Here is a 23555-nt window from a genome sequence, read left to right as displayed (position 1 = left end):
TGAACCAAAGGAAAGAAAGGATACTAGACAGAAGCTCTGCTTATCTAAACTTCTCTCCCGAGAGGCATGGACATATGTGCACCACCAAACGTAAAATAGATAGCTAGTGGGAAGCAGCTGCATAGCACAGGGAGATCAGCTCGGTGCCTTGTGACCACCTAGAGGGGTGGGATAGGGAGGGTGGGAGGGAGACGTAAGAAGGAGGAGATATGGGGATGTATGTATATGTATAACTGATTCACTGTTATAAAGCAGAAACTAACACACCACTGTAAAGTAATTCTACTCCAATAAAGATATTTTAAAAAATTAAATTAAATTAAATTTAAAAAAATGAATTTCTCTCCCTTTACTATGTCCCTGTGCGGGTAAGTCTAGAATCTTCTAGTCCATCTGAATCCAGACTCTGACTGCATCCTAGTAACCACCTATATCAGTCTTCTGATTTCTCAGTCCTGCCTCCTCTTCTGGCTGAAAGCAGTAGTCTCTGTACATTTATGTACTAGTACATAGAAAGCTAGCTCAAGGTTCCAGCCCAGGCCCCGATAGCAAGGAAAGAAGGATATTGGCTGGCTCATGGATCAAGGAGTTCCTTAAAAATAATTATAATTTTTTATGATGCAATCGGAGTCCATGCTTGCTGGGCATCATGTAAAAAAGCACCACTTCCTCTACCATGTCCATGCTCCATGGGTAACCACGTGGGTGTCAGACACTGTACTACTAGTTTCTTCTGAAGTTGGCAAGTTTATACAAGAGCGTCCACCAGGAGGAATGGTACTCACCTTCTCTCCATATTGAACCCATTTGTCATATCCATTTCTCCAGTACCAAATCCATTTTGTGGTGAAGAGAGAACCGGCCGGCATTGTGACAGAGGAAGGCGTGGAGAGACGTCGGACAGGTTTATAATCACAAGTCATCTTCTGGAAACTGATTTTATAATTTCCAATAGAAATGCTGAGAGGGAAAAGTTTAGTGTTAACAAAATGCTTCACTGAAACAAAATGCTTCTGTTTTCTACACTCTGGTCTTCCCTAATAAGAGGATAGAATTAAACCTTGAGAGCTGAAAGGGATCTTTGAATTTCCCTTATACAGCTTTCGGTCTTACACATAAAAGAAAAAACTGAACTACAGAGAGGTAATGTAACCTGCCTGCCTCACATATTCAACGGTGTCACAGAATGTGTTCTTCCCTCAAAAAATATCCCCCATAGACAACTGTGCCCACACAAAACAATGGATTGGCTCAATGTTTGTTAGAAAGTCAGTTAGAAACTCACAGTAGGTCAGTTTTTTTCAATTATTATTCAAATAGTTATCAAAGTGTGGTCCAAGACCTTTTCGGGAGCCAGCAAGGTCACAGTTATTTTCATAATGATATTAAGACATCACCTGTCTTTTTCACCTTCCTACCCTCACAGGTGCACAATGGAGTTTTCCAGAGGCTACATGATGTTTGATTTCACAATAAAGAGATTTGCAAAAATATATAACAATTTCAGTCTTCTCAGTGAATTTGGTTTTGTTTTGTTTTGGAAAAGTTATTTTTATAGTTCTACTTATATACAGTTATATATGCATATAACTGTATATAAGTTAGATATATAATTATCAAAAAATGTTATGTTAACATGAATGAGTTTATTATTGTTATTTTTAATGTATCAGTAAATATTTAATTTTTCTCAGTTGTGATTTTTAATATGGTAAACATAAATAGCTATAATCCACATAAACGGAAGTTCTTTGGGATCCTCTATACATTTTAAGACTATATAGGGCTCCTGAGACCAAAAAGTTTAAGAGTTACTGCTCTATGAAACACCTCCTAGCTCAGTGATGTTCAACCAGGAGCGATTTTGTGACCCAGGGAACACTTGACAATGTCGAAAAACGTTTTTGTTTATCACAACTGGCATGCAGTGGGTGGAAGCCAGGAAATGATGCTAAACTGCCCTCCCCCCCCGAACAAATAATTATCTGGTCCCAAAAGTCAATAGCGCTAAGGTTGAAAAACACTGCTTCAGATATACCTGGGGGGAGAAATACATCTAGAAGCAAAACAGCTGACGCCACCCTCTAGTGGCAAAAGGTTGCAACACAGAATCTCCACCAAAAATTCACTAAATTTGCAGATGACGACACATCCATATTTTTCCCCCCAAAGAATGTCCTTGTAAAACAGGATGCAGCTTATAAATATGGTCATGGGTGGTATCACCCATATCAGCCCTAATAGAAGCAGAAATATAAGGTAGCCTCTTAGAAACCTCCAGGGTAGAGGAAATAGCGAACACGGAGGAAGGTATAAAATGCTAAAGTATACAACAAAATCCTGCCCTAGAACTATATGAAATGACTCAAATCATTTTCTCAAACTATGAAATTAAGTCAAAGCTCTTCTGAGCTCATCATTTAGTACTTGTAATAGTCCTACGATGAGCTGATAGGAATACAAACCAACCGACGCATTGTGTTGTTCTGCGGGACACACTGACAAATATTAACTAAACACATATTTGTGTCCCTGTTTATTTCACCTGAGTTAGCAAATACTCCCAGAGTCCCTTGTAATAGCCAGGCTCTGAGTGACTTCAAACCTGCCCCACTTATGTATTTTTCTTCATTAACTCAGCAGGCATTTGCCATTTTTATCTCAAGAGTTAACCTGAATGGGATTCTGAAGGAAAACTGCTTTTTCTTCTTCCCATAAGCATAGCACTGGGCTTTCTTCTGATGATATTGTGCATCTCACAAGCCAGACCGGCCACCAACTTACTTGCAGACTTGGGGGTCACAGAAGGCCTTCTCAATATCCTCCATGAACGGGAGGTCCATCCAGGTGTTTCCCAGTAACATCTGCCACCGGTAGGGCAGGTGGAAGTGAACTTTGTTGCACCTCTCTAAAAAAGACAGAAAAGAAGTCTCAGCGATTCGGCCAAGTTCACTGCTGACTCTCCCCATCCTTTCACGGCCCACCTTTCCCATCCTGCCCTGCAGGCACATTTCCCAGCTACACCTGTGCTCATGCTGGCCCCTACCTGCATTGCCCCAAACTCCAGGTTCCATTATTACCCATGGAGACTCATCAGAAAACAAAATTCTCTGCTCCCCCAAAAGCCATGTTACCCACATGGAAATCTGAGATCATTATAAATTTACAGTTACCCTTTCTGCACCCCACACGTGGATTTACTGAGACAAACTGCTCTCCAGCATAGGCAACTGCTTTTGTGTTTCCTTGAAGCCCTGACCTAAAATTCATCTCTCCCAGAAGAATTCCCTCACTAATCTCGTGCTCTTCTGAACTGACTTGTGTTTTGTATTCCCTCAGCCAGTGCTCGGGACTCAGTTTGTTCTTTATTTACGTATTTACTCATTTTACGCAGTTTTCTAATTTGTGCATGTTTCGTTTGTTTGTTTTCGGCCGCACCGCGCAGCTTGTGGGATCTCAGTTCCCCGACCAGGGATGGAACCCGGGCCCCCGGCAGTGAGAGTGCGGAGTCCTAACCACTGCCAGGGAGCCAGGGAGCTCCCAAATCTGTGGCTGTTTTGATGCCCCACCTTAACAACAAACTCATTGAAAAAAGGCCTGCATCATTGTTTAGCTTACTTCTCCCTTGCTTCACTGGCAGAGGGCTGGGCATGAAAAAGATGACCATTCAATGAATGCTTGCTGAAGAATGAATTAATGTTAGAAGTCCATAATACAGGAGTACAGAAAACAGTTCTATTTTTCACAATTTGCATTATGTTTCAACCGTTTTGAAATGTCTAAAAGATGTGTTACTACTTTAGAATAAAAAGAGGCAGGCTTAGACATCACAAGGAAATCCAGAGTGGCACTGCCTGGGATTTGGCTGACTCAGAAAGTATAACCTTCCTCACACCCATTAGAACGGCTGCTATAAACAAACGAACAAACAAATTAACAAGTGTTGGCAAGGACGTGGAGAAACTGCAACCCTCGTGCATTGCTGGTGAAAATATAAAATGCTACAGCCGCTATGGAAAACTGTGTGGCAGTTCCTCAAAAACTTAAACATACATTTACCATATAGTCCAGCAATTCCACTCGTGGGTATATACCCAAAAGAACTGAAAGCAAATCTCAAACAGTTACTTGTACACCTGTGTTCATAGCAGCATTATACACAACAGCCAAAGGTAGAAGCAACTCAAGCGCCCATCAATGGATGAATGGATAAACAAAATGTGATAGAATACAACGGAATAGTATTCAGCCTTAAAAAGGAAGGAAATTCTCACAACGGCTACAACATGGATAAACCTTGAGGACACTGTACTAAGTGAAATAAGCCAGTGTCTGAAAAAGACAAATACTGTGTGAGTTCATTCATATGAGGGTCGTAGAGAAGTCATACTTATAGACAGAAACCAAAATGGTGGCTGCCAGGGGCTTCCCTGCCAGAAGTGGGAAAGGAGGAGTTGTTGTTTAATGGGTACAGAGTCTCAGTTTTACAAGATAAAAAGAATTCTGGAGGTTGGTTGTGCAACAATATGAATGTAATGAACCCTACTGAGCTGTACACTTAAAAATATTTAAGATGGTAAAATCTGTTATGTGTATTTTACCATAATTAAAAAGAAAATATTTTAAAGATTTTTGATTTAGGGAACGCAGGGCAGAATCTCCCCTTCAGACACAAGGTGAATGCGTCTAAGACCACTAAGTCATCAAGCAAATGAATCAGACATGATGCCTAGGCCTGGGGTGGAGGCATGAAAGGGAAAGAGCGGTGTAAGAGTGAGAGGGCAGCTCTGTGTCCCAAGCAGCCCCGTGGGAACCATTTCTGCAGGAATCCTGGTGGGAGGCAACAGTGTGGACAGGTGTGGCTCATTGACTGCAACGACACACAAGATGTCGGTCGTGTAGAGCACGGGTCCCTCAGTACACACGCTGAGGGGCGACTAGAGCCCACGGCCCAGAAGAGAGACAATGCCTAAATCACGACAGGACACAAACTTTGAAAATGTGTCTGCTAGGATACTTTTGTTTGCTTTTTGTGTGCAAAAAGATGGGTCCCTGAGTAAGCGTAACAGATCACCTAAAACTGAATTGTAAAAGGAGAACGTATAATATCATGCAGTGGTGAAGTGGGTGGTTTGTGCATCTGCGAAATGGGTTAACAACAGAACCTAGGGTTGATGTGAAGTTTAAAGAAGATGAATGTAAGATTCTTAGCATTGCACCTGACACACAGTACACAGTAAATGTTAGCCATATTACTATTAATAAAGTTTCTGCTTCTAGAAAGTCCTTAAGTAAGTTACTCACTAAGTTGACAACTCTTATACAGATGGTCAAGACAAATTTCGTTTGAGCCATGTTCATCCCTCGTAGAACATTCGGTACTCGCAACGTCAGATACGGAATCTACAAAACAAAAGAGGATGCATGGATGCTGACCCTAATATTGAAACCGAAAATCAAGATATCTGGTCTTACAGTGGGGAAGCATATCTGAAATGGGGGCCACGTTCAAGAAAATGCTTATGATTCATGTACTGCTGCTAATGAGAGCCCAGACATGAAAGCAAACATGAACATCTGGGGCACCTGAGAGTTATGTTTATTTCTTAAACCATAGTTGAACTATTCCTGTTCTGAATAAATGTAGCACTTATTCTATACAGTTCTAGGGTTGGTCCTTCCATCTTCATATGTCAATCTCCTCATCAGAAGTGCTCCTTAACCAAAACCCCTTTGCCCTTTAATACTGCTAAGGGACATGCAAAGAGAAACCACTAGCCCTAGCTGCTGTGCTGCAGACATGAGACATGGGGCCCCTCTCTGTCCCTCAGTGACTCACACAGAGCCCAGCCTGAGCGCTTGTTGTAATCTCGCTGGCAGGGGGAACAGACATTTGAGCAGAGTTCCGACCATGGGTCCCCCAGGCTGCAGCTCTGTTGCTTAAGGAAGGCGTAAAATGAGGGACCCTGGGCAGAGGGAGTGCCGCTCTGTGTCGGGGCAGTGGTCTCCCCATGTGTGGGCAGAACCTGGCTTGTCAGCCTCTGACTTTCAGAGCGTAACACGTCTTTCTCCCCACTGACTGCCAACCTGAAGCCAAAACTAGTGGCATCAGTTTTACCTACATCGGTAGTCTCATCTATCACTTTACTAGAGCCATTTGGGGGCACTGTGGACAGACTAGCCCAGAATGTCTCCTCTGTGTGTTTACCATTAACAAAGGCCGTGGCCCCATCGTCGGCAGCCGTCATTTGGCCAGCGGGCTGCAGATGGCTGCGAGTCACTCCGGTGTCCTGACCCCTAGGTAAAGATTTTTCTCTCTGCCAACTGGCTGTGGTTTTATGATTTAACAATCTCACGGAAGTGGCATCTGTAGCCATGTCATCGACGTTATTATTAAAAAGCGGGAAATGCTGGCTGTCTTGATTCCCACGTCTGCCCTCCGTGTTCACGCAGTCCGAGGAAAGGATGGCTGTGCTCTTTCTGGTGGTGACGGTTTCAGGTATCTGTGGAGAACCAAGAGGCGAGAAGGAGACAGCCTGACTGGAAGAAAACAAACTCTCTCTACCAGTGTCTTGGTCATTCTGCCAGGATGCGGGGCCCTTCCACTTGGGAGCTGATGTCGAATCAAAAGTGACGTAAGTATTGCTGTGATTCCCATAGAAAAGATCCTCTGGACTGCCATTCTCTGCAAACCTCTGGCTTGCTCCCCCTTGACCGGTTCCTCCAAGATTGGACGCCGCAGACGAGCCTGAGGAAGGCGGAGGGCACTTCTGACTTCCCAAGTGCGTGAACTTGTGGGCAAGATCCTTGACAGGCCCATCGTCCGGGGGAGACCCGCGGCCGGTGGGATCTGGACTGGGGGGGCAGGACCTCTGGGCAGAAGCTGCAGCAGATGGAAGAGAGTCCCCGCTGCCCCGGTCTCTGCTCTTGCTTCTGCCTCTGTGTGCCGCGCCTCTGCGATGTGAAGGAGGAGCTGGGAAAGAAAAAGCAAACAACGGAAGTTGGTGTTAACGTGACTAACTTCCCTGCCCTGTTCCGCCTCAGCTTCTCCAGGTTTGCTATCGAAGTTCTATCAAATTACTTTTGTGTGAAAATCTCGAGAAGGTGCTTATGACAATGCAGGAATCTGTCACCCTGCCAGCCCTGCAGAAAACACCACCTATGACCTAGGATAAAGGTCGAACTGACACTGGCTCTGCTTGGCTTCTCTCGTGGGACTTAGATGTAGCCCCCAAATGCCCACACTCTTAGATGGGGCTGTCCACAATTCTCTAGTTCAAGTCACTCACCGCTAGGGTAAATGGAGAGACAGACGAGTACAAATCAGGGAGGAGTTCCCCAAAATCATTTAGAGTTTGCCCATATTGTGATACAGGTGTACCTAAGTTACGGATTCATGACACATAAAACAACAACAACAAAAGAAACTACAACAGAGGTCTGAGTTCACTGAAGCTTGAGAATTTTCCAGAGTCGTTCGTCCAGCCCCCCAAATGCCCAAGCTTAAATGAGTAATATCTAAAAAAGAAAAATTGGCCTCTGTCTAGAAACGTGGTAAGTCACACCCCCGGGAAGCAGACAGGAGGGAGGGGGGTGAGCATGTGTGTTCGTGAGTACGTACAAAGTGCAGTGTGCATGCGTGTGATGTTTATAAGTGGGGTGTGCTGTGCTGGGTGTGTGTGCATGCATGAAGTGTGTGCATGTGTGTGTGTGTGTGATAGGCACGTGTGGTATACATGTGACGGGTGTATGTGTGTGTATGGTTGCACGCATGGTGTGTGACGTGTGTCGGTTGGTGAGATATGCATGTATGGTGTATGTGGCATGCGCAAGTGAAGTCTGTCTGTGTGGTGTGATTGCATGTGTTTGTGTGGCATGTGTGAAGTGTGTCCTGTGTATGTGTTACACATGTTGTGCGTGCGTGAAGTTTGTGTATGTGTGGGGTATGTATGTATGCAAGTGGTTGTTTTTGTGTGCATGTGGCTGGAGGCTGTGTGTGTGTGTGTGTGTGTGTGTGTGGTGTGTGAGTTGTGCTATTGTGTGTGGGAAAGAGGAGGAAGAGAGATCCTTTCTCTTCCAAACCCAGGGGGCAGCAGGAATATAGTAAAAGCAAGCATCCTCCTCCCATCAACTAAATAGATTAACTAGAAGTGACAACAAAGAAAACTCCCTCTCGCATACAACAAATTTATATTGAGAAGCTACACCAAACCCCATCCTTCCAGATATTCCCCTGTCGAGAGGGCATTGTCGTGCAGGAGAGAAAACATGAGATGTGGAATCAGAACACGCGAGCTCTGCTCCTCTCGAGTCCTCTGAGACCCTGAAAACATTACTTTTCTTGATTCATAGTATTACCCTTCACTCTTCTAAAAATGATTTAAGGCTGCTCGCAATAGAACTCACTTAAGGGACTTCCCTGGTGGCGCAGTGGTTAAGAATCCACCTGCCAGAGCTCCCGAATATGACTGCCCCCAGTGCCCATGCCCCAGCGTGAGCACAGCCGCCCCAGCTCTCCAGGAGACTCTCCTAGACAAGCAGCTGTGTGGATGAAAGGCTCTTGGTGCTGCAGCCAGGAGTCAGTGCTGTGCCTCTGAGGTGGGAGAGCCAACTTCAGGACACTGGTCCACAAGAGACCTCCCAGCTCCACGTAATATCAAATGGCGAAAATCTCCCAGAGATCTCCATCTCAACACAAAGACCCAGCTTCACTCAACGACCAGCAAGCTACAGTGCTGGACATCCTATGCCAAACAACTAGCAAGACAGGAACACAGCCCCGCCCATTAGCAGAGAGGCTGCCTAAAATCACAATAAGTCCACAGACACCCCAAAACACACCACCAGATGTGGACCTGCCCACCAGAAAGACAAGATCCAGCCTCATCCACCAGAACACAGGCACTAGTCCCCTCGACCAGGAAGCCTACACAACCCACTGAACCAACCTTAGCCACTGGGGACAGACACCAAAAACAACGGGAACTACGAACATGCAGCCTGCAAAAAGGAGACCCCAAACACAGTAAGATAAGCAAAATGAGAAGACAGAAAAACACGCAGCAGATGAAGGAGCAAGATAAAAACCCACCAGACCTAACAAATGAAGAGGAAATAGGCAGTCTACCTGAAAATGAATTCAGAATAATAGTAAAGATGATCCAAAATCTTGGAAATAGAATAGAGAAAATGCAAGAAACACTTAACAAGGACCTAGAAGAACTAAAGATGAAACAAGCAACGATGAACAACACAATGAATGAAATTAAAAATACTCTAGAAGGGATCAATAGCAGAATAACTGAGGCAGAAGAACGGATAAGTGACCTGGAATATAAAATAGTGGAAATAACTACTGCAGAGCAGAATAAAGAAAAAAGAATGAAAAGAACTGAGGACAGTCTCAGAGACCTCTGGGACAACATTAAATGCACCCACATTCGAATTATAGGGGTTCCAGAAGAAGAAGAGAAAAAGAAAGGGACTGAGAAAATATCTGAAGAGATTAGAGTTGAAAACTTCCCTAATATGGGAAAGGAAATAGTTAATCAGGTGCAGGAAGCACAGAGAGTCCCATACAGGATAAATCCAAGGAGAAACATGCCAAGACACATATTAATCAAACTGTCAGAAATTAAATACAAAGAAAACATATTAAAAGCAGCAAGGGAAAAACAACAAATAACACACAAGGGAATCCCCATAAGGTTAACAGCTGATCTTTGAGCAGAAACTCTGCAAGCCAGAAGGGACAGGCAGGACATATTTAAAGTGATGAAGGAGAAAAACCTACAACCAAGATTACTCTACCCAGCAAGGATCTCATTCAGATTTGATGGAGAAATTAAAACTTTACACACAAGCAAAAGCTGAGAGAGTTCAACACCACCAAACCAGCTTTACAACAAATGCTAAAGGACCTTCTCTAGGCAAGAAACACAAGAGAAGGAAAAGACCTACAAAAACAAACCCAAAACAATTAAGAAAATGGGAATAGGAACATACATATCGATAACTACCTTAAATGTAAATGGATTAAATGCTCCCACCAAAAGACACAGACTGGCTGAATGGATACAAAAACAAGACCCATATATATGCTGTCTACAAGAGACACACTTCAGACCTAGGGACACATACAGACTGAAAGTGAGGGGATGGAAAAAGATATTCCACGCAAATGGAAACCAAAAGAAAGCTGGAGTAGCAATTCTCATATCAGACAAAATAGACTTTAAAATAAAGACTATCACAAGAGACAAAGAAGGACACTACATAATGATCAAGGGTTCGATCCAAGAAGAAGATATAACAATTGTAAATATTTATGCACCCAACATAAGAGCACCTCAATACATAATGCAAATACTAACAGCCATAAAAGGGGAAATTGACAGTAATACATTCATAGTAGGGGACTTTAACACCCCACTTTCACCAACGGACAGATCATCCAAAATGAAAATAAATAAGGAAACACAAGCTTTAAATGATACATTAAACAAGATGGACTTAATTGATAGTTATAGGACATTCAATCCAAAAACAACAGAATACACATTTTTCTCAAGTGCTCATGGAACATTCTCAAGGATAGATTATATCTTGGGTCACAAATCAAGCCTTGGTAAATTTAAGAAAATTGAAATTGTATCAAGTATCTTTTCCGACCACAATGCTATGAGACTAGGTATCAATTACAGGAAAAGATCTGTAAAAAATACAAACACATGGAGGCTAAACAATACACTACTTAATAACGAAGTAATCACTGAAGAAATCAAAGAAGAAATAAAAAAATACCTAGAAACAAATGACAATGGAGACAGGATGACCCAAAAACCTATGGGATGCAGCAAAAGCAGTTCTAAGAGGGAAGTTTATAGCAATACAATCCTATCTTAAGAAACAGGAAACATCTCTAATAAACAACCTAACCTTGCACCTAAAGCAATCAGAGAAAGAACAAAAAAACCACAAAGTTAGCAGAAGGAAAGACATTATAAAAATCAGATTAGAAATAAATGAAAAAGAAATGAAGGAAACGATAGCAAGGATCAATAAAACTAAAGGCTGGTTCTTTGAGAAGATAAACAAAATTGATAAACCATTAGCCAGACTCATCAAGAAAAGAAGGGAGAAGACTGAAATCAATAGAATTAAAAATGAAAAAGGAGAAGTAACAACTGACACTGCAGAAATACAAAAGATAATGAGAGATTACTACAAGCAACTCTGTGCCAATAAAATGGACAACCTGGAAGAAATGGACAAATACTTAGAAATGCACAACCTGCCAAGACTGAATCAGGAAGAAATAGAAAATATGAACAGACCAATCACAAGCACTGAAATTGAAACTGTGATTAAAAATCTTCCAACAAACAAAAGCCCAGGACCAGATGGCTTCACAGGCGAATTCTATCAAACATTTAGAGAAGAGCTAACACCTATCCTGCTCAAACTCTTCCAAAATATAGCAGAGGGAGGAACACTCCCAAACTCATTCTACGAGGCCACCATCACCCTGATACCAAAACCAGACAAGGATGTCACGAAGAAAGAAAACTACAGGCCAATATCACTGATGAACACAGATGCAGAAATCCTCAACAAAATACTAGCAAGCAGAATCCAACAGCACATTAAGAGGATCATACACCATGATCAGGTGGGGTTTATTCCAGGAATGCAAGGATTCTTCAATATACACAAGTCAATCACTGGGATACACCATATTAACAAATCGAAGGAGAAAAACCATATGGTCATCTCAATAGATGCAGAGAAAGCTTTCGACAAAATTCAACACCCATTTATGATAAAAACCCTCCAGAAAGTAGGCATAGAGGGAACTTTCCTCAACATAATAAAGGCCATATATGACAAACCCAAAGCCAACATTGTCCTCAATGGTGAAAAACTGAAAGCATTTCCACTAAGATCAGGAACAAGACAAGGTTGCCCACTCTCATAACTCTTATTCAACATAATTTTGGAAGTCTTAGCCACAGCAATCAGAGAAGAAAAGGAAATAAAAGGAATCCAAATCGGAAAAGAAGAAGTAAAGCTGTCACTGTTTGCAGATGACATGATATACTATACATAGAGAATCCTAAAGATGCTACCAGAAAACTACTAGAGCTAATCAATGAATTTGGTAAAGTAGCAGGATACAAAATTAATGCACAGAAATCTCTGGCATTCCAATACACTAATGATGAAAAAGCTGAAAGTGAAATCAAGAAAACACTCCCATTTACCACTGCAATAAAAAGAATAAAATATCTAGGAATAAGCCTACCTAAGGAGACAAAAGACCTGTATGCAGAAAACTGTAAGACACTGATGAAAGAAATTAAAGATGATACAAATAGATGGAGAGATATACCATGTTCTTGGATAGGAAGAATCAACATTGTGAAAATGACTCTACTACCCAAAGCAATCTACAGATTCAATGCAATCCCTATCAAACTACCACTGGCATTTTTCACAGAACTAGAACAAAAAATTTCACAATTTGTATGGAAACACAAAAGACCCCGTATAGCCAAAGCAATCTTGAGAATGAAAAACGGAGCTGGAGGAATGAGACTCCCTGACTTCAGACTATACTACAAAGCTACAGTAATCAAGACAGTATGATACTGGTACAAAAACAGAAATATAGATCAACGGAACAGGATAGAAAGCCCAGAGATAAACCCACGCACACATGGTCACCTTATCTTTGATAAGGAGGCAGGAATGTACAGTGGAGAAAGGACAGCCTCTTCAATAAGTGGTGCTGGGAAAACTGGACAGGTACATGTAAAAGTATGAGATTAGAACACTCCCTAACACCATACACAAAAATAAGCTAAAAATGGATTAAAGACCTAAATGTAAGGGCAGAAACTATCAAACTCTTAGAGGAAAACGTAGGCAGAACACTCTATGACATAAATCACAGCAAGATCCTTTTTGACCCACCTCCTAGAGAAATGGAAATAAAAAAATAAGTAAACAAATGGGACCTAATGAAACTTCAAAGCTTTTGCACAGCAAAGGAAACCATAAACAAGACGAAAAGACAACCCTCAGAATGGGAGAAAATATTTGCAAATGAAGCAACTGACAAAGGATTAATCTACAAAATTTACAAGCAGCTCATGCAGCTCAATAACAAAAAAACAAACAACCCAATCCAAAAATGGGCAGAAGACCTAAATAGACATTTCTCCAAAGAAGATACACAGAGTGCCAACAAACACATGAAAGCATGCTCAACATCATTAATCATTAGAGAAATGCAAATCAAAACTACAATGAGATATCATCTCACACTGGTCAGAATGGCCATCATCAAAAAATCTAGAAACAATAAATGCTGGAGAGGGTGTGGAGCAAAGGGAACACTCTTGCACTGCTGGTGGGAATGTGAATGGTACAGTCACTATGGAGAACAGTATGGAGGTTCCTTAAAAAACTACAAATAGAACTACCATATGACCCAGCATTCCCACTACTGGGCATATACCCTGAGAAAACCATAATTCAAAAAGAGTCATGTACCAAAATGTTCATTGCAGCTCTATTTACAATAACCAGGAGATGGAAACAACCTAAGTGCCCATCATCAGATGAATGGATAAAGAAGATGTGGCACATATATACAATGGAATATTAGCCATAAAAGGAAACGAAATTGAGTTATTTGTAGTGAGGTGGATGGACCTAGAGTCTGTCATACAGAGTGAAGTAAGTCAGAAAGAGAAAGACAAATACCGTATGCTAACACATATATATGTAATACAAGAAAAAAAAATGTCATGAAGAACCTAGGGGTAAGACAGGAATAAAGACACAGACCTACTAGAGAATGGACTTGAGGGTATGGAGAGCGGGAAGGGTAAGCTGTGACAGAGTGAGAGAGAGACATGGACATATATACACTACCAAAGGTAAAATAGATAGCTAGTGGGAAGCAGCCGCATGGCACAGGGAGATCAGCTCGGTGCTTTGTGACCACCTAGAGGGGTGGGATAGGGAGGGTGGGAGGGAGGGAGACGAAAGAAGGAAGACATATGGGAACATATGTATATGTATAACTGATTCACTTTGTTATAAAGCAGAAACTAACACACCATTGCAAAGCAATTATACTCCAATAAAGATGTAAAAAAAAAAAGAAAAAAAAAGAATCCACCTGCCAAAGCAGGGGACACGGGTTCGAGCCCTGGTCCACGAGGATCCCACATGCCGTGGAGCAAGTAAGCCCGTGTGCCACCACTACTGAGCCTGCACTATAGAGCCCATGAGCCACAACTACTGAGCCCACGTGCCTAGAGCCCGTGCTCTGCAACAAGAGAAGCCATCGCAATGAGGAGCCCGCACATTGCAACGAAGAGTAGACCCCCTCGCCGCAACTAGAGAAAGCCCACGCGCAGCAGTAAAGACCCAACGCAGCCAAATAAATAATTTTAAAAAATAGTCACTTAAAATTTCCAAGCCTCAGTTTCCTTATCCATTAAGTGAGGCCAATAATACACCTGCCTTGCTTCACAGTTTTGCTGTGAGGAACAGTGATGAGATATTTTAGGTGAAAGTCCCTTGTAAATGATAAAGCATTTCTCAAATATTAAAAGATTCTCTCACAGAATCTTAGTTATATATTCTACTTGCTTCATAAAATTCATCTCCTCTATATCTGCTTAATAAAGATATTAAAAAATGCAAGTGTTAATTCCATTAAACAACATCAAAATGCTTAAGAAATTGTACTGATCATTTCACTGATCATAATAGGATGGCTATTATCCAGAAAAAACAGAAAGTAACAAGTGCTGGTGAGGAGGGGGAGAAATTGAGACCCTAGTGCTTTGCTGATGGGAATGTAAAATGGTGCAGCCACTGTGGAAAACGGTATGGCAGTTCCTCAAATATTTAACACTGAATTACCATGTGATCCAGCAATTCTACTTCAGGGTATATACTCAAAAAACTGAGGGCTTCCCTGGTGGCGCAGTGGTTGGGAGTCCGCCTGCCGATGCAGGGGACACGGGTTCGTGCCCCGGTCCGGGAAGATCCCACATGCCGCGGAGCGGCTGGCCCGTGAGCCATGGCCGCTGAGCCTGCGCGTCTGGAGCCTGTGCTCCGCAACGGGAGAGGCCACAAGAGTGAGAGGTCCGCGTACCGCTAAAAAAAAAAAAAAAAAAGTAGACCGCATTTACCTCTCCACCCAGAGGGTTTCTTCTGGCGGTGCCTGCTGTTGCAGATGTCCTGGATGTTCTGGACCACACGTGAGCTCAGCCCGTGCTCCCTCATGATGGCCAGCACCTTTCTGTCCATCAGGTTATGGGACCGGAAGCAGTTGGCATAACCACAGTTCCCTCGGGTAAAGTGTTCACAAACGTGGAGCCTTTCACACGGTGGCTGCTGCTTACAAATCTGTCTTCCACCCTCTCCCTTATAATTTTTGCATATCTACAGAAGGAAGAAACAATAGTCAGAGATAAAACGTGTTTCTCTATGTGCCACACGTCAAGGAAAGTGTATACAAAAATTTCGGCTGTAATGATCTATATGGGAACAGAATCTAAAAAAGAGCGGATAGGGGCTTCCTTGGTGGCGCAGTGGTTGAGAGTCCACCTGCCGATGCAGGAGACATGGGTTCGTGCCCCGGTCTGGGAGGATCCCACATGCCGCGGAACGGCTGGGCCCGTGGGCCATGGTCGCTGGGCCTGCGCGTCCGGAGCCTGTGCTCTGCGACGGGAGAGGCCGCAGCAGTGAGAGGCCCGCATACCACAAAAAGATAAAAATAAAATAAAATAAAATAAAAAAGAGTGGATATATGTATATGTATAACTGATTCATTTTGCTGTACAGCAGAAACTAACACAACAGTGTAAATCAACTATACTCCGATAAAAAAATAAATAAATAAATAATAAAACGCAGCTTTTCTTACTTCCTGATAAGAAAAAAAAAGCAGAAGCAAGCAGAGATATATCAAAGGAAAAAAATGCACGTGTATTCCACAATCTTTGATGAGTTCTTTTCAATCGCTGACTTATTTGCAGCAGAAGAGGCCTACAAACTAACTGAAGGAAACTTGAATTTGATTAACCTCCTTTGGAAGAATCAACATAAGACGGCTAGCTACAGATAGAACCAAACAGGACCCAAAGGGAGCCCTACATTATAAAGGAACCCCAAAGAGGAAGGCCTGTCTTTGGATATCAATTCATTGTTCTATTAAAAGGACATGTGGAGGGACTTCCCTGGCGGTCCAGTGTTTAAGACTCCACGCGGTTCGGTCCCTGGTTGGGGAACTAAGATCCCGCATGCCGTGCAGTGCAGCCAACAAAAAGGACATGTGGGGACTTCCCTGGTGGCACAGTGGTTAAGACTCCATGCTCCCAATGCAGGGGCCCCAGGTTCAATCCCTGGTCAGGGAACTAGATCCCGCACCATGCCACAAGTAAGAGTTAGCATGCCACAAGTAGGGAGCCAGTGTGCCGCAACTAAGGAGCCTGTGAGCCACAACTGAGGATCCCACATGCTGCAACTAAGGAGCCTGCCTGCTGCAACTAAGATCCAGTGCAACCAAACTAATTAATTAGTTAATTAATTTTTCAAAAGAGGACATGTGGGTCTTACCTACAACTGCTGGAAGTCTAGAATCTAGTCTCAGCTAGGCAGAATGTCAGTTTCTCAAAAGATCAACTGAAGCAGATAATTTGTATATTCCTATGTAAATAGGTATACCTACATATCTAGCTCTACAGAGATGTAGTTCTTACTGAAAGGAGAGCAGAAGAAACACTGTCACTGAGGCCAGACCAGGTGATGCAGGACTAGAAGATGCTGGTTGAAGTCTGCAGCCCTGGAAGCAGCTACATGTGACCTCACATCTGAATTACTTACTTGCTCCCAGCCTCTCTTTCCTTTGCTGTAAAGAAGGAAAATATTTGCTCTCCTCACCTAACCAAGTTGTTGAGCAGATTAAATAAAATATGTAAATGTGTGGTGCAAAATATGAAATGTGATGCAAATGTTTGAATCATTACATGAAGAAGCTTAAAGATGAAAACGTTTATAAGTTGTTTCAATAGACTCTGAGCAAACCAGGTCAACACGGGCCACTGTGATGTATCCAAGTGGCAAAGACATGGATTCAGACTCTAACAACAATGACTTAAGCCATATAAACAAGTTCTAAACCTGATGCAAATAGATACCATTGCGATAGAGCCTATGATCCAGATTCAAGACTCTAGACCAACAGTTCTCAAAGTGTGGTCCCTGCACAAGCAACATCGGCTTCAACTGGAAACTTATTAGAAATACAACTCCTTGGGCCCTTCCCCGTATCTACAGAGTCAGAACGGCCAGAGGTAGGGCCCAGCAATCTGGGCTTGACAAACCCTCCAGGTGATTCTGACACACATTTAAAGCTTGAGAACCAGTGTTCTAGAGGCTTGAGTGAAACAAGAATAATTAGTAACTTCACAAATGATACTTTGGTTAACATTCCTAGTTCTATGCTGATGTTTAAGTAAGAATGCTCCTGCCAAAACAAATGAAATCATTTCTTCCTTTTAATAAATATATCTCAGTTACACAAGTTTCTATATGAGGACGTCAGATTTGCCTGATGCTTTTATGTTCTCGCAGGTCAAGGCAAAGTGGAAGAGTGTGAACATTTTAAGTTTTTGAGGGCAGGCAGTGTGTCTTGTCCACTGCTGCCTTCAGAAGCCTGCCCTTGTAGGAACTCCTGAGTGTTAATTGAATGAATGCAAAACAAACAATAAGTAAAGTGAGACGCAGAAGGATGAAATGCCTTGTCCAGGACCACAGAGGTGGTTACTGGCAGAGTCAGGACTTCGAGAGACATGGAAGGACCATCGTTGACCGACTATCCTTGGAACTAGCTGAACTCTGGCTGAGCCCCTCCTGCTAAAACCTTGAAAATATTCTGCCCTACTCACCCAAGTAGTCACTCCTTGAGAGACTACTCTTGCCCCAAATTGTCAAATAGAGACTTATGTTATCGATGCTCTGGTCGATTTTCCACTACAGGAACCAGCGCCTCAGACCTCTGGTTCAGGAAACAGTGCAGTCTGCTAGTCTGTGATCCTACCCCTGACAAGTGGTAAATGGCAATTAAGTTATTGGCTAAAAATAAACTTCAAGCACAAGCCTTCCCACCCCACCCACTAAGCATGGGTACTGAATTCTTAAAAGGGAAAGGGAACCTCAGATGACACTTCAGACTCTCTGTGTGATAAAGGATGACAACGGCATTTTCCTACGAGGACCCTCCCAGCTCTTCTGTCAATGGGCTTTTCCGGGATCCATCAGCAACACCACCTTCTAGTAGGTTCTTCCCTAGAGAAAGGAAGAGCTGTCACTCCCCTTATTCTCCAGGGACGTGATACAGAAAGTCCTTGGTGATTTTGGAGAACAGAAGCAGGCAGCAAACCTGATGAGTGACTTTTCCAAACTTCCAAGTTTAACACTAGACTAAGGTTGGACCCCAGGGACACTCCTCTCAAGGGTCACAACAAGACTTCACCTGTCGTCATCCCTTCACATGAAAGGAAAAGGACGGGGGTGGGTCTGTTAGTCAAGGGGACCTTTAACGAGTTGGTGTGTAAGGCGTCTCCCCATGCTGGTAGCCTGGAGGGACTGAGCTGGCACACAGGCCAAGGGCCATAGGGATCCCAAGACAAGACCTCTAAACCTAGGCTCCTGGAAACGGAGAGAGAGAGAGAGAGAGAGAGAAATCCAAGTACCTAAATGAAAGAATGCCTGCAGAAATGGCATATATAGTCCTCCTCCACTCTCTCCGTCTCTGAAGACATTTTTATAGACGGCCTTGCACTCCTATCTCTCTTGAGCTCAGTGATCAACTCAAAATCACCCCTCATGTCCTAAGGTTTCTAAGTCCTCAGGGAAACACACTGAGCTTAGAGTCAAAAGATGTTTAACCCCCCAGATATCCCTAATCGCTATCTTGCCATTAATAAAAGCACATCTGAATTTCAACCTTGCTTATCTTTAAAATATATATATATATATATATTTATTTATTTATTTATTTATTTACTTACTTACTTACTTACTTAATTACTTATCTATTTTTGGCTGTGTCAGGTCTTAGTTGCAGCATGCGGGCTTCTCTCTAGTTGTGGCGTGTGCGGGCTCTGTTGCCCCACAGCATGTGGGATCTTAGTTCCCCAACCAGGGATCAAACCTGAGTCCCCTGCATTGGAAGGCGGATTCTTAACCACTGGACTACCAGGGAAGTCCCCACCTTTGCTTATCTTAATCTCAGTCCCTTCCACTCATTCCACTTGAGCCTTCCATTATGTTTCTGTGCCTCTCTTTCAGTGTGAAGCTAACTTCTCTACACAAGGGTTTTTCTCAGGTCAGATACCATTCTTTAAACAGCACCCTCTGATTTTCAAGTCAATAGTCCTGTGTGGATGAGACTGTTAATTATCTGCCATTGTCCTCACCTTTCTACTAATAATAGAAGCTTCCAAGTTTTAGCTGGACACCTAGTTACCCAGCCAGAAACTACATTTCCCAGCCTCCCTTCTACCTAAGTGTGATCATGTGATAAGTTCTGGCGAATGACATGGAGCAGGTGCGCTTTTTACAATGTCCAAGTTGCATCTTTTAAAAAAGAAAGCTGCTTGCCTTTCACTTACTCCCTCTCTACATTCCTGTTGGTTAGAAAATGATGACAGTGACAAGAGTCTCCTTGTACCTGGAGGAGGAAGCCACATGTTAAAAGAGAACAGAGATTATCTACTGGTCCAAAAATAGAATGGATATATTATATATAAGATAATAAGGCTGACCTACTGGCCTGAGTCCCTGCGTGACACTGTGGAATCCAGCTGCCTGACCATCGGATACCTACCTGCCTACATCTGGGCAAAACCAAAAGTCAGTAAACTATTTCTGTAAAGGATCAAATGGTAAATATTTTAGGCTTTGCAGGCCATTCAGTCTCTGTTGCGAATACTCAACTCACTCTTGCATGAGAAAGTGGCAATAGACAATATATAAATGAATGGGGGTGGCTGTGTTCCAATTAAACTACAAAAACAGGTGGCAGGTGGGATTTGGACCATGGACCATGGTTTAATGACCCCCCAATCCAGACTGTCAAGTGATAGAGAAACAAAGTAATATTTTATTTGAATCACTGCACTTTGAGGTCTCTTTGTTCCAATAACTTAGCCTCAACCAATACACTCTGTCATCTTCCAAAATCCTGCCTCAAGGCCCACCTCTTCCAGTAGGTCACAGGGTTCCCTAGCAGCCTGGCGGGGGAAGCATTCCAGACTCCAAATTCTTGTAAAACTTCTAATAGGAAGGAAATTGTTGGAATCGCTCAGATAACTCAGCAACAATCACCTGTTGACGGCCACCTGCAGGCCCTGGTGCTCAGTTTTCTCTGCTCCCATTCCAACACACCCACGATGCCACGCTGCCAACAGCACTCTCCCTGCTTTTCAAACTAAGGAATTAGAACTTACCTCTGAAAAAAAAAAAAAAAAAAAAAAAAAGAACTTACCTCTGGCATAAAAAAAGGGTCATTTTGGAGAAGGAGCACGGCTAATTCCTCTTTGTTCAGTCCAGAGAGTGCATGATTTTTCAGGACCTTGAAGTTATCTTCTGAGAGAATCTCGTGAGAATATTTGCATAAATTCCTGGAAATAAATGACAATGGTCAGTGTTTCCACTTCACAGAAAGTAAAGAAAAAGCAATAGTCCAGGGAACTTTCAATGAAAAGCAATGCCCATATCCTTTGGTAACTAATACAGGTTGGTCCTGCTTCAAGAGTACACTTTAAAAATATAAATTGATGGGCTTCCCTGGTGGCACAGTGGTTGAGAATCCGCCTGCCGATGCAGGGGACGCGGGTTCGTGCCCCGGTCCGGGAAAATCCCACATGCCGCGGAGCGGCTGGGCCACTGAGCCTGCGCGCCCGGAGCCTGTGCTCCGCAACGGGAGAGGCCACGACAGTGAGAGGCCCGCATACCGCAAAATAAATAAATAAATAAATAAGTAAATTGATGGAACACCTAGATGGGAAAAGGGAATATGAGGATTATTTTCACAAATTATACACTTGTATACTTTATGTATTTATTTTTGGCTGCATTGGGTCTTCATTGCTGCCCGCAGGCTCTCTATAGTTGCGGCGAGCAGGGGCTACTCTTTGTTGCGGTACACAGGCTTCTCATTGCAGTGGCTTCTCTTGTTGCCGAGCACAGGCTCTAGGCGCACAGGTTTCAATAGTTGTGGTGCGTGGGCTTCAGTGGTTGTGGCGCGCGGACTCTAGAGCACAGGCTCAGTAATGTGGCACATGGGCTTAGCTGCTCCGCGGCATGTGGGATCTTCCCCAGCCAGGGCTTGAACCTGTGTCCCCTGCATTGGCAGGTGGATTCCCAACCACTGTGCCACCAGGGAAGCCCCACACATGTATACTTTAAATTATTGCAATACTTCTTCAAACAATGTGTCCTCTAGTACACATTAATAATGTAGGACAAGGAAAAAATGGCAAAGAAACTGATACAAATTTAGTGGAAATGACTGCCCATTGAGAGGCAAAGAATAATTAGGATAACACATCTATGGATTGACAATAAAATCAATGCGAGAAGAGAATTCCATTGAACAAACTAAATTAGATGAAATTGTTCCTTGCTTTCTCTCTTCTATGCCTTACATACCAATGTATACCTATATGATTTGTGACTACAAAGGAATGGAACAAGCTCATAATTGTCCATTTCAAACAACTCTACAAAGAGATAAAAATCCTCTTCACTTTAAGACTGATGATGTAGGTCTGATAGTACTTTCTATGATGATGGAATTGTTCTATAATCTGAGCTTCCTAAAACGTAAGCCATACATGACTAATGAACACTTGAAATATAGGTAATAAGACTTAAGAAACTAAATTTTCTATTTTACTTTACTTTAATTAATTTAAATTTGAATAGCCACACATGACTAGTGGCTACCATACTGCGTGGCAGAGATTTCAATCTTTGCTATTCAAAATGTGGCGGGAGAACCAGCAGCTTCACCATTATTTGGGAGCTTGTCACAAATTTAGAATGTCAGGCCCCACCCAAGTTCTAGTGAATCAGAATCCGTCTTTCAACAAGATCCCCAAATGATTTAATCACACTGAAGTCCCACAAGCACTGACTTAGACCATTGAGAAACCCAGACAGTACCGATGTTTTCATTAGACAAACATAATGTGACAGTCATCAATGTTCAGCTAACAAACTCGTTCGACTTCTTAACTTACATACGCTCCCTATAATATCGCCAACGTCCTCGGATTTATGGTTTTAACAGTTGCTAATATGATGGGATCTTAATAGTTTCTGGTTTGCTCAACCGTTATCAAATTGTCAGGAGGTTAGGTAATGGCCAGATTTTCACTACATTACAACCTTTGTACAGACAACCTTTCTTCTTTTACATTATTTCTTGAGATTTATTCCTTTGAGTATTGCCTCAAAGGACACAATCAGTTTCCCTGCAGTTTCTGTTTCATTTTGATCTCCTACTCTCCAGAAAACATACCAGCAATCTGAGAGCATGTCTATTTCCCCGCCAGCACATTAACATAGAGTTTTATCACTTTTGCTCCTTCAGTAAGTAGGAAATAGACTTATGAGGGACTTCCCTGGTGGTCAAGCAGTTAAGACTCCCTGCTCCCAATGCAGGGGCCCCAGGTTCGATCCCTGGTCAGGGAACTAGATCCCGCATGCCACATGGTGTAGCCAAAACAAAAAAGAAAATTAAAGAAATAGACTTATGCTTTTAATTTGCACTTTAATTATTAGCAAGACTGAAATATTCCCAAATGTAGGCTTGATGCTTGCATTTCCTCTTACTTATAGTATTTGTTCATATCTTTTAACTGTTTATCTAGTGGAGAATGAGTACTAACCTACAGATTTATAACTGTTCTTTATATTTTTTAATACTAATCTTTACCAGCCTTGTGTATTTCAAATAGTTTTGGATTTTTCCCTTTTGATCAAGAACTTATTAAGGTTGTTGTTCAACAATCTGATTGCTGTTCTATACAATCATATCCTTCCAATTCGCCATTCGTAATTTAGCCCACTGTTTTAATACTTGAGAAATTAATTCCTCCACCACAGCTAGATAACTATACCATTTTGTTTCACCTTTAAAAGAGATATTTTCAACTTTAATTCTTTAAAATATCTGGAGCTTATTTTGACAACCAGCATCAGAGGAGGACAGAAGTGCTTTATATCAACTTTTCTCAATAACGTCTATTAAATTGGACTTTCTTACTATTTTGTTATAGAGGACTATTGTTTGTTAACTTTTTAGCAAATTTAGAACTATTGGAATCCTTATTATGTTTTTATCAATCTACGGTTCTACTTTGAATCCAATACCATACAACTAAAATGTCCTTTGCACTGTATTTTAAATATTAACAGAATAATTTATCCTATTATTATTGGCTTATTCCTTTTCA

At 42.3% G+C, this 23555-nt stretch overlaps 1 protein-coding gene across 2 annotated transcripts in view; it reads right to left on the bottom strand.

The window, feature by feature from the left end:
* Positions 1-23555, bottom strand: part of ZC3HAV1 (zinc finger CCCH-type containing, antiviral 1) — a 65252-nt gene that overhangs the window by 22656 nt on the left and 19041 nt on the right. For both annotated transcript variants that reach the window (XM_027101778.1, XM_027101779.1), the window contains exons 2-7: positions 20579-20714; positions 15216-15468; positions 6209-6973; positions 5305-5403; positions 2785-2908; positions 786-960 (exon numbers count right to left, since the gene is read on the bottom strand). In XM_027101778.1, the coding sequence (XP_026957579.1) occupies positions 786-960; positions 2785-2908; positions 5305-5403; positions 6209-6973; positions 15216-15468; positions 20579-20714 (1552 nt within the window). The remainder of the gene's footprint in view (positions 1-785; positions 961-2784; positions 2909-5304; positions 5404-6208; positions 6974-15215; positions 15469-20578; positions 20715-23555) is intronic.

The sequence above is a fragment of the Aethalodelphis obliquidens genome, unplaced genomic scaffold (genome assembly GCF_003676395.1).
Source record: "Aethalodelphis obliquidens isolate GAN/ISIS:26980383/991018 unplaced genomic scaffold, ASM367639v1 scaffold5, whole genome shotgun sequence".
In the NCBI taxonomy this organism is placed as follows: Eukaryota; Metazoa; Chordata; class Mammalia; order Artiodactyla; family Delphinidae; genus Aethalodelphis; species Aethalodelphis obliquidens.
Note: the sequence above shows the minus strand (reverse complement) of the source record. Positions and strands in the feature narration are given on the sequence as shown.